The sequence below is a fragment of the Rhinolophus ferrumequinum genome, chromosome 17 (genome assembly GCF_004115265.2).
Source record: "Rhinolophus ferrumequinum isolate MPI-CBG mRhiFer1 chromosome 17, mRhiFer1_v1.p, whole genome shotgun sequence".
Taxonomy (NCBI): Eukaryota; Metazoa; Chordata; class Mammalia; order Chiroptera; family Rhinolophidae; genus Rhinolophus; species Rhinolophus ferrumequinum.
In genome coordinates, this window is record NC_046300.1 from 14,884,170 (window position 1) to 14,896,966 (window position 12,797).

The window sequence follows — 12,797 nt, forward strand, 5'->3', positions numbered from 1 at the left end:
AGAATTCCAAAGGCATTTTACAAAAACCCTCACCCTTTACTTTGTATTGCATAGATAGAACAGAATCTTTGGTGCTAAAGTCTAGAAACCAAGCACATGCGTGGCATGAAATGGCAAGAGAAATACACAGTAGTAACTATTTCAGTATTCTTTTTATTACACTCCGAAGCACTATTAAATGCTTTCTGGTATACTACTATGAAGCCTGTTTTAAGGAAACAAGAAAACTCTAAAATTCAGGGATTCACAATTACAGGAAACATTTCTTTAATTTCAACAGCTTATAAAGTTCAAAGTAATCAAAACTCCATTTATATTCACACAACAATGTCTGTCAAAAAAAAAATTGTGGCTAGTTTTCTCTTCACATTTCTAGAAAGTGTTAAATGGGAAACCCACCTGTAAATTCATCAGAGATCCGGAATTTGCAGCTGATTACTCGGCAAAGACTTAAAGCTCTTCCTTGGCTTGCCAGAAAACCCTTTAATGGAGAAGCCCAAGCTCTTTGCCATTCCTCAGGGAAAAAAAAAATCAGACTTTCTATGCTACATACACTATCCCCAGGCCCTGGGAAGTAAGGGGAAGTTCAAATGAGCCACCTGGTTTAGAAGTGGCCTCTCCAGACAGGTTTTCTTTAGGGAGAGGCTTCAGTAAAAGTTCGGATGAAAAACTTTCTACTGAAGAACTGAACAGGCTGGGTTTTAGTATCAATAACAGCACGGAGGATCAAAAGCCAAGAAAAAGGAAGTACAAGGACAGAAGAAAAAGAGGGGCTTACTTAACTTCACACTATACGAATGTGTGTCCTACACGTGGTCTTAAAACACTCATCTGCCTCACAAAATAAGGAGCACAGTGTGCAGAAGCAGATGAAGAAACACAGGTGGGGTGACATGCAGAGCCTGTTAGACAAGAAACAGCTGTAGATAAGCATCAAATCACAAAGGCCGTAACACACTCTGCTTCATTCTAAAACCACAACCTGGTCTCTATTTCAAATTCTTTATTAATGTGTAGAAACTGGGCAAGTCAGCAAAAGATCATGTCAAAAAAGCTTTGATCTTGTCAATCCCTGCTCAAAATTTTCCAGGGCTACCCCTCCCCCCGCCCCGCCCCAAGATCTACAGGTAAACTCTGAGAACATTCCAGACCCTCCTCCACACTCTGTGCAGCCCTAAGCAGTGACTCCCACCTCAGATTCAGTGTTTTAGTTGGATCAGACTATGTGTCATTCCTAAACCCACACTCAGTTTCCTGCTTTGGACCTTCTGTCCAGGCTTTCCCTCCTATCTGAGCCCGTCTATCAAAATCTAAGCACCTCTATAAAGAAAGGCCAGTAGATACACATGCGTCTCCATGATGTCTTCCTTGACATTCCCACAAGTAAATATGAGGACTCCACCTCTCTTAATAGCATCACATTATGCTCAACTAAGAACAGCTCCCTCTTCCTACTACAGATGGTTAGACTTGATGATTTTTTTAACTTTAAGATGATGTGAAAGCGATACACATAATAAATTACATGAGAAAGTCAACACTTTATTTACATAAAATGGGCTTTGTATTACATGATTTGCCTGACTATAGGCTAATTTAAGTGATCTAAGCATGTTTAAGGTAGGTAGGCTAAGCTATGATGTTCAGTAAGTGAAATGTATTAAATGCATTTTTGATTTACGATGTTTTCAACTTAATGATGGGTTTATTGGGAAGTAACCCCACTGTAAGTTGAGGGGGTCTCTGTACATGGCAAACTCCTTTAAAGTTAAGCATGGTATCAAATTTCGCCTCCCTATCCATCATGGTGATAAACAAAGGTCCACATGTAGTAAGTGCTCAATAAATATGCAGTAAATTAAACTGAAAATCTGCTACCCATTTTCAATATTTACTTATACATGGTGATGGCAGAATGATAGACTACTCATCATTTTTAGTAACCAGAAAAATACACTGAATGCTGAAGATGAAGACCAGCGAGAGAGCACCCCTCAACATGGATTCCCAGCCAGGTGTTAAATGGGGCTGCCTGTGCCTCGAGAACATCCCATCATACCCTAAAAGTAACTGCAAAGCCCAGAAAACACAAGCTTAGACCTGGCTGAACTGGCACTGCCCCAGGATATCTTATGCTTGTGCTAGGTCTTTCTTCAGGACTTATAAACTCTGTAGATACGTTTGCAACCTCCAGAAGAAACAAATTGAGGCAGTCAGTCTCTTCATTTTGCAGACCAAGAAAAGGTTAAAAAATTTATTTAGCACAAACACTAGGATCATAGTTTCAGATTCACAAATGAACCAAAGTAGCTAAAGTTAAGAGAGGCTATTTTGTTTAAAAGATATGCCATTCCCCCCTTCCCTGCAATAGCAAGGTAACCATTAAACTATCTACCTCACCTCAAATACAGGCTGCTGTACAATAAAGACAGAGTTAAGAGGAAGTTATATTTCATTAGCTTTGTTTTAAAAAGGTAAGGAGAAAATCAGTTTTGGCTATTCTTTGAATAGAAAAAAGTCCTTAAGAAACAGATACACTGAATCACTGTAAACTAATGTATCTTTCCTGTGATGCATATTCAGGATCACACCAGTTATTACTTTAATTTGAGAGTAATTGATACAATGTATTTGATACAAGTAATTTGATACAAGTAATTGATACAAAATATTTGATACAATGAAATGAGATTTCATTTGATCAAGGACTCAAATGACTTCCAGCCCTGTAAGTCCTAGTGTTTCATTGACACTACAATCCATAAATTCATAATATTCTTTTAAGAGGTTTTCTTATGCCCTTACTTTTCAGGTTTTAAATATATTCCAAATCAATCTCTGAACTGGCTTAGCATCCTAAGACTCAGCAACCCCCACAGACTTGTAAGTTGAAACATTGATTGCTTCTAAGAACAGAAAACTCATTATCCCATTCGCAGCCAGAGTATACAGATAATGTAAAAGTTCACGTTGGTAAAAAATTGAAACGTCAGAAACAGAAGTTGCTTTAAGTGACAAATTTTGTTTAAGGAAGGCTCATGAATTTCCATAAATGCATTCAATTCAAGATATGTTTACCAAAAGTCCAATATAAGGCTCTTTTAAAAACACTGCAGGGGATATAAATAAGAATAAGACAAGACTCTACACTCAAGGACCTTACAATAAATTCAACTTGTAGAAAACAAATTAGCCAAGTATTGTTACTCATATGATGTGGCAATTTTTAAATGATCAATACTCCATATGTGAAGGAATGATTTTCTTACAGTGACTAAAGTGAAATATTTCTAAATATCTGTAAGTAGTCATTCTTAATTATGACCATTTCCAATACTTCTACACTGTCCTTGAGTCTTAATGAAAGTGAAACCTGTTCTCCTAACTTTAAGATCTGAAATCAAAAATAAAAATAGCCAAATGCTTCCCAAAGTATGAAGTTATGAAATTTTATATTTTCAGTATTTAGCACCATCTAACAGTATTTTTTAAATTAATATTTTATTAATGTAAGAAATATAATCAAAATCTGCCAATTAACTTTTGCAATTAAGAACAATGATACAAGTACCTATCATCTGCTATTAGCATGTATGGTCTGCTAACAGTGAACACATGGAATCAATATGTATATTAAAAATGGGACATATTTCCTTTTAAATTAAGCCGTATGCCAAATCACCAGACATGATTTATACCTTAGTCTCACGACCCATCATATACTCAAAAAGCACTTTTCGCAAATATTCAAACTCGGTAGGTTCTCCAAAGAGTGAGACATCAGTACGGTACAAATTGCCACCTGTCAAATAAAAAAAAAAAAAACAGATCAAATTGTAAAGATAAGACCAGATAAACTACTAAGAGACACATCATTTTTATATTAATTATATTGTATTGCATGGTATTGTATTGGATATACACTAAGCATTCCAACTGATATTTTTCCCTTCAAAGAGAAAACAAGAATTATTATAACAATTTTATTTCTCACATCTTTCCTTCTCCTCCTCCTCCTCTTTCTCCTCCTTCTGGCATGACAATTTTAAAAGACTATACTTAGGGAATACAAAGATTCCTTAAAATTGGTATTTCCTTCTTAAATATTATGTAGTTAGCTTCAGATATTCCACAATGACTAAAATTAACAATTATTTTCATTTTATTAAGAGTTTAGCAACTTAGAATAATATTCTAGTTTTTCTAATATTCCAAACCTAAAAGCACTGAGTTTAAATCAAGTTTTCAAAACATTTTGAAACACAGAATAAATAACCTGAAAATGCATGCGTTATTAATGCCATTACAGTGGTTTTCAAATATTTTGATTCAACATTTTAAAAAGACTGCCATAAAAAGTTACAGTGTATTTGTTAATCAAGCTCCATTTCAATCTAAAATTAAAGAATACAGTTCACATACATGAAGTCCCACTATGACACACTTTAATCTGAATAAATTCGTGATTATTCATCAGGTAAAGTCTATACTTGCATCCACTTCTAGTAGAATGACACACTAGGTAATCTGACAAGCCCTCTTCTACCAAGAAACCTCTAAATGCAGCATAAAAACATTCTACAATCATAGGACATCCTTAGAGGGATAGAGAAACAGAGGAAAAGGAAACCACAGAATTAATGGGAGAGCAAATGGGAATCCAGTAATGCCTAGTAGGTAAAAGCCCATATTGAGAGTTTTTGTCATGAAACCAGAGACTAGGCTTTGGGCCCCCATAAAATGAGAGAGCTGAATGCAGATCTGACATAAAACAGGGGTACTGCCTACCTACAATGGAACTTATTAGGAAACACTTTTCTGGCTCTGCTCCAAGAGACAAAAAAAAAAAGAAAGGCTCCCCTTAGAATGTGTGACCATGTACCTACTCATAGAGTCCAGGGTACAAAGTTACAATTCAGGCAAAGAATTCTAAAACTTGTTGAAGGCTTGCTATACCCTTGGAACCTAACAGAAATAAACATAAATCCTCTCTGACAAAATCCTTAGTATAGGACCCTCCAGATTACCTATCACAGGTTATATTCAGTCAAACGAACTCATAATTTAAAAAAAAATCAAGACATCACATGAGACAAGCCCCATGAGGAAGAGTCAACAAAAACAATAAACAAATTTATACCTCTAAAAGATGCTGACACTGAAGTTATCACATGTAAAATATAAATTAACTATGTTTGAAACGTTTATAGGATAAAAGTACTGGAAAAGAAGTAAAACTATATTTGCAGATGACATAGTCTTATATATAGAAAATTCTAAGGAATCCACTAAAAAAACTATTAAATAATGAGCAAGCTCTAACAATATTGTAAGATACAAGATCAACATACAAAATTCACTTTCATTTCTATACATTTGCAAGGTACAATCTGAAAACAAACACCAGTCCAAGAACAACAGCTTCAAAAAGAAAAATATTAGTAATAAACTTAACAAAAGAAGTGCAAAACTTATACTCTGAAAACTACAAAACATTGTTAAAAGAAACTATAAAAAATCCAAATAAATGGAAAGAGATCACATATTCATGGATTGGAACACTTACTATTGTTAAGATGAGAATACTCCCTAAATTGATCTACTGATTCAGCACAATTCTTATCAAAATCCTACCTAGCTTCTTTGCAGAAACTGACAAGCTGATCCTAAAATTTATATGGAAATTTAAATGGAAATCCAGAATAGCCAAAACAATCTTGAAAAAAAGAGAACAAAACGAGAGGACTCACATGCGTCAATTTCAGAACTTAATACAAAGCTTCAGTAATCAAGACAGTGTCACGTTGGCATAAAGATCAATGGAAAAGAATTGAGAATCCTGAAGTAAACAAAATTTTTAACAAGGATACCAAGAATACAATAGGGGAAAGAACAGGGTTTTCAATAAATTGTATTAGGACACTGGATATCTACATTCAGAAGAAGAAAGTTAGACTCCCATCTCACACCATATGTAAACATTAACTCAAAATAGATCAAAGAATAAATGGAAGAACTAAAACTATAAAATTCTTTGAAGAAAATAAAGGAGTAAATCTTCATAACCATAAACTAGGCAGTGGTTTTTTAGATATGACACCGAAAGCACAAGCAACAACAACAAAAAAGTTAAATTGGACTTCATAAAAATTAAAACTTTTGTGCTTCAAGGAAAACCATCAAAAAAGTGAAAAGAAAGCCCACAGAATAAGAGAAAATATTTGCAATCATATATCTGATAAAGAACTTGTATCTAGACTATATAAATAACTCTCACAACTTGATAATACAAAAACAACCCATTTACAAAATGGGCAAAAGATCTGTATAGACATTTTTCTTAAAGAGATATACAAATGGCTAGTAAGCACACAAAAACATGCTCAGTATCATTAGCTATCAGGGAAATATAAATCAAAACCATGATGAGATGCCACTTTACATCAGGATGGGAAGAATACAATAACAAGTGTTGGCAAGGATGTGGAAAAATTGGAACCTTCATACACTGTATGTAAAATGGTACAGTCACTTTGGAAATCAGTTTGGAAATACTTCCAAACTGGAAGTATTTGGAAACACACTTCCCGTTTACCTTATACAGGTAAACATAGAGTTACCATATGACCCAGCAATCCCATTCTAGGTAGATATCCAAGAGAAATAAAAATATATGTTCACATAAAAACTTGCACACAAATGTTCGAAGCAGTATTATTCATAATAGTCAAAAAGTGTAAACAATCAAAATGTCCATTAACTGATGAATGGGTAAATAAAATGTGGTATCCATATAACAGAATATTTATTATTTGGCAACAAAGGAAAAACATACTGATTAACACTACAAAACAGATGAACCTTGAAAACATGCTAAGTGAAAGAAGCTAGTCATAAATGGTCACGTATTGCATGATTTCATTCATATGAAATGTCCAGAATAGGTAAAATCTACAGAGACAGAAAGTAGATCAGTGATTGCCGAGGGTTGGACGGAATGTAGAAAATGGGGCACAACTGTTAAAGGTTGTGAGGTATCCTGTTGGGGAAATGGAGAAGTTCTAAAATTGACTATGCTTATGGTTATACAATTTTTAAAAATGTACTAAAAACCATTACATTGTGCATTTTAAATGGGTGAATTGCATGGTATGTGAATTATATATCAATAAAGCTGTTGTTGTTGTTTTAAATTATAGTACTAGAAAAAATAAGCAACATTTAGGGGACTATAAAAATGATCTGAGAGATCTGAAAAAGAGAAGAAAAAGTCCTTCTAGAAATAAAAATTTTAATTAGAGGGTTAAAAAAAACTTAACAAGAGGGCTAAATAGCAAATTAGGTAGAACTGTACAAGAAAATTAGAAACTAGAAGAGGAACTAGATTAAATTTTCAGAATTCAGCCCTGAGGGAAAACTGAGATGAAATATTTAAAAAAGGTAAGAGACAGAGTATAAAATAAGAAGCTCTAATAGTATGAAAACTAGAAAATAGAATAAAGGTAATATTTGAAGAGATACTCACTAAAAATTTTATAGAACTAATCGAAGATTATAAGGCAGTAGAATAAATAAAAAGAAATCTAAGCCTAGATATACCATGGTGAAATTACAGAACACCAATGAAGAAAATATCTTAAAAACAAAAACAACCAGAGAGAAATACATATTACTAACTGGGGAAAGATCATTAGAAAGATGCCTAACAAATGTATCAACAACAACAAAACTTAAAAGACAATGGAGTATTAACTTCCAAATGCTACAAAAAAAAAAAAAAAAAATCACTCTCAATCTAGAATTCTGTACCCAAGAAAATTAACTTTCAAGAATAAGAGACTTCCATTTGTGGCCATGTTGGAATAATCTCAAATGAGATTCCCACAGGAGATACACCCCCAAAAAAATCAATTCCAAGTGGATTAAAGACTTAAATGTGATGAGCAAAACTTGGAACTTCGAGAACAGAATATAGGATAGCTTTATGACCCTAGAGTAGGGGAGACTCACTTAAGACACAAAAACAGTAACCACAAAGGATTTTCTTTATGATAAAATTCTACATTAATATTAAAAAAATATTTTTAGATGTCTGCTCACTCACTCTGCTAACAAACATTTATCACACAACCCAGCAATTTCACTCCTAGAAATTTACACAAGAGAAATGAAAACTAAATGTCCATTTCCTGTGATAGGATAAGAAATTGGTGGTTTATCCATACAAATGAAATACTATGCAACAATAAAGAGGAATGAACTACAAAACATGCAACAACACAGATGTGTCTTAAAAGTTAAGTGAGAGGATACAAAACCTACAGATACAAAAGACTAAATTCCATTAAGTAAGATTCTAGAAAAGACAAAACTACAAGGGTGGAAAATCAGATTAGTGATTGCCAGGGATTAGTGGTAAAATATGACCATAACAGGGTACCAAATAACTTACTGGGGTAATGGAAATATTCTCTGCTTTTATTTTGTTGGTGGTTACATTATTGCATACAATTGTCAAATCTCTTAACTGTACACCTAAAAAAAAAGTGACTATTACTATGTGTAAATTATACCTCAATAACCCTGAATTTTTAAAAAAAAAAACTGAATAAATAACAGGAAACCACACTGTGCAGCAGAATAATACAATAAGGCTTCCATTATAAGAGTTATGAACAATAAGTGAGACTCTAAATGCCAAAGTTGAAAGTGACTTTTATTGTAACTGTACATTTCTTTTGGTTTAGAATTTAAATCACCATTTGTTCAGCAAAAACAAACAAATGAAACCTCATGAGGTATTATTTACACATGAGATTGGCAGAATCCTCCAAGTCAGATAATACTAAGCACTGGTGAGTATGTGGCCAATGGAAAAGCTGTGCACTGCTTGCAGGAGCGTAAGATGATATGACCACTACAGAAAACAACTTGGCATTACTTTGCAAAACGTCATAAAGCAGGAGACAAGCATATTCTATGACACAGAAACCCAACTCCTACCAATACCTCCTAGAGAAACACTTCACATGTACGCCAGGAGTCAATGTTCACAGTTAAACTGTTTATAAAAGCAAAACTGAGACAATTCAAATGTCCACCAACAGGAGAATGAATTAAATAAAGCGTGGTATAAAGACATATTTTTATTAAACTTAGCATTGAAAATGATTAAACTATAGTTTCACACATTACAATGAATCTCAAAATCATGCTGGGTGAAAAAAAGGTAAGAATATGTAGAATACAAACAATATGATACCATTTCTATACAGCCCCAAATATACAAAACATTAAAATAGATTTTTTTAGGGAACTCTACTTATGTTGTATTATGATAACAGTGGTTGCTCTTGGGAAAGAACAGAGAGATATAAGATTAAAGAGGAGCATAAGGAGCCTCAAAGGTACTGGAAACATTCTAGATGGCAGATTCATAAGTGTTAAATAGTCTCTGTACTTTATATTTACACTGCATGCATTTGTATGTTTGGAATATTTCATTTTTTAAAAGTACATACTTTTAGAAGACCCAATTCACTCAAACCACACTTTGCAAATATACAGCACCAAGAACTAAATAATGATAACACGCTATTTCCTCCTCAAAATATATCTATCACTATATCATACTTAAGTGTTTCACTCCTCTACATTGATGCAAAATGCAAACGTTTACAAAGTTTCTCACTTTTCAAAAACTAATTGACTTTATTATTTTAAACATGTAGATAACTTATTTATAGCTATTTTCCTGGAGAAGCAATTACTACTTTTTCCTGCATGGTGGGTGCTCATTTTACTCTTACTCTGTAAAGAGGCAGCACGGTGCAGAGATTAATGTGCATACCAGATAACCTGGGCTGTTGAGAGGACTAAATGAGCTGATATGCAAAATGTGTTTTATAACAGTGCTTGGCACTTAGTATTATTATATATATGTTCATTATTAAATAAACTGTACATATGTGCATTTTATACTTTAAAACTGAGAACAAAAGAAAATTATGTATGAAATTCTTAAGCTGAAACTAACAAACAGAATCAATACTATTCTCTATACACTGCTGAACACTGAGCAGCAGTTCTACGCTGAGAGTCACATATGTTGGCGTAGCTACAGCAAACAATCTTTGTAGCAGGAGTCTTCTCTGCAATGAGCCACAGGAAACTCCCCCATTGGTTTTTCTCTTCTTTTTGAAGAGCATTTTGGAAAGAATCCAAAGCAAGTCCTTAATTAATTTAATTAAAAATTGTATAATATATTATTTCTTAGCAATAAGAGCTTTCAAACATACAAAAGAATGCGAAATGGTTTAGATTCATACTCTAATGCCTCCCATGAAAAAGCAGAATGGTTTACAAAACATTTAGCAAAATAAAACTACTCTTAATGCAGTGAGGCAGTAAAACAGAATGGAAAACTGTTATGAGATTATTCAAAGATCATGATCATCTCAAGGGAACAACTACACAAAGACTCAAGCTCATCTTTAAAATCCTTTGTAAGTAGCATACATTATTTATATTGAAAATAGTATTTCCAAATCATCCTTCCCCACCTTGAATATAAAAATGCTCATTAATTATTTCCTCCTTAAATCCTCGTGTAAAATTAGTAAATATAGCATTACTGTAACAGTAAAAAACAAAAGCATGAGTGCATGTAGCGGATTACATAAATGTTTGCATACATACAGAAGAGTCTGGAATATACATAAATTGTCAACTAGGTCCATTTGGACAGTGGAGAATAAAGTGGGAACTTGCAGTTTCACTTACACAATGTAGCATTATTTGAATTTTTAAACAATAAATATGCATTGATTTTGTTTTAGATTACTACCATTCTTTCTTTAAAATAGTTATTGGTGAATTACAAAAGTAAAATATATTCATTGTAAAGAATTAGATTAGCAAAGACAAAAATAAAAATCATCTATAAATCTACCAATAAGAGAGAACCATGCATAATATATGAAAGATAATTCTTACCTTTGTAAGGTGTCCCCACAGTTGTTGCATATACATTCTTTTCGTATTTCTTTAATCGGTCTTCTAAATTGTGAATCTAAAAATAAATATTTAAATCATATAAAATTCATACGGAAATCATATGTAAAAGGACTGCTGTAGCCACTAGATTTTTTAATGCTGAAGACAACATATAGGCAAATCAAATTAATACAAATGGTTTCTTACATAACAAAAGCACAGAGAATAAAAGAAAAAATATGTAAATAGAACTTTAACAAAAGTAAAACTTTTGTTCCTATATAAAGTGAAAAGACAATCTACAGAATGGGAGAAAATATTTGCAAGTCATACAACTAATATAGGACTTGTACCCAGAACATATAAAGATTATTTAAAACTCAACAACAAAAAACCACATAACACAACTGAAAAATGAGCAAAGCACTTGAATGGATATTGCTCCAAAGATATACAAATGGCCAACAAGCAGATGGTAAGATGCTCAACATCATTAGTCATTAGGAAAATGCAAATTAAAACCATAATGAAATACCACTTCATACCAACTAGCATGGCTATAATCAAAAAAGTTGTTGGCGAGAATGTGGAAAAATTAGAATCTTTATACTTTGTTGGTGAGAATATAAAATGGTGCCACTATGTAAAACAGTTAGGTGGTTCCTCAAAAAGTTAAAACTTAATTACCATATGATCTAGCAATTCAAATCCTGGGTATATATCCCAAATAATTGGAAACAGGAGTTCAAACATAAATTGTACACAATGTTCCTAGTAGCATTATTCACAATGTAGAAACAACCCAAACATCCATCAACTGATGAATGGATAAAGAAAATGTGTTCTATCCATATAATGGAATATTATTCAGTCATAACGAATGCAGTATGGATACATGCTACAATATGGATGAACCATAAAAACATCTTGCTAAGTGAAAGAAGCCAGATAAAAAAAGGCCATGTATTATATGATTCTATTTATATTAAATACTCAGAACAGGCAAATCCAGTGACATAGAAAGCAGACTAGTGGTTACCAGCAGCTGGGGCGGAAGTAAAGAGGAATGACTGCTCAGTGGATATGTGGTTTCCTTTTGGGGTGATGAAATGTTTTGGAACTACATAATGCTGATGGGTTCACAACATTATAAATGAACTAAATGTCAATGAATCATGTGTTTTAAAACGGTCGATTTGGTTATATGTATTTTACCACTATAAAAAAATAACTAACACAAAAATTGTTACGTTAGAACAGTTTGAAGATTTGAGGATGAGAGAAGAGAATTTTAAAGTACTAGTAACCTTGAGAATAGATGAGAAAAGTTAACCACTGAGAAATAGAAAAAAATAAAGTAACATTGGGACTTAGTATAGCAGGTCCTTGAATAATGTTCTTTCAACTTCATTCTGTTATAAAACTGATGAAAAAAAAATCAGTTACCACCCGGGGCCACTGTCTGTGTGGAGTTTGCTCGTTTGCCCCACACGTGCATGGGTTTTCTCTGGGTACTCCAGTTTCCTCCCACATCCCAAAGATGTGCACTTTAGGTGAACTGGCGAGTCTAAATTGTCCCCATCTGAGCGAGTGTGGGGTGTGTGAGTGGCCCTGCGATGGAAGGGCATCCTGTCCAGGGTGGGTTCCTGCCTTGTGCCCTGAGAGGCTCCAGCCACCCATGACCCTAAACTAAAATAAGTGGGTTGGAAAATAATTATCTTACTTGTTTGTATTAATCTTTCCTAAATGCATATATAACTCACATTTGTTTCAATGTTTACTATTAGAACTGTTTTAGGTCT

General features: G+C 33.4%; 1 protein-coding gene across 8 annotated transcripts in view; it reads right to left on the reverse strand.

Moving 5' to 3' along the window:
* The window catches only part of GOLGA4 (golgin A4), a 98,898-nt gene that overhangs the window by 10,401 nt on the left and 75,700 nt on the right, over positions 1–12,797 (reverse strand). For all 8 annotated transcript variants that reach the window (XM_033133217.1, XM_033133218.1, XM_033133213.1 and 5 more), the window contains 2 exons: positions 10,996–11,071; positions 3,699–3,802 (listed from right to left, as the gene is read on the reverse strand). In XM_033133217.1, the coding sequence (XP_032989108.1) occupies positions 3,699–3,802; positions 10,996–11,071 (180 nt within the window). The remainder of the gene's footprint in view (positions 1–3,698; positions 3,803–10,995; positions 11,072–12,797) is intronic.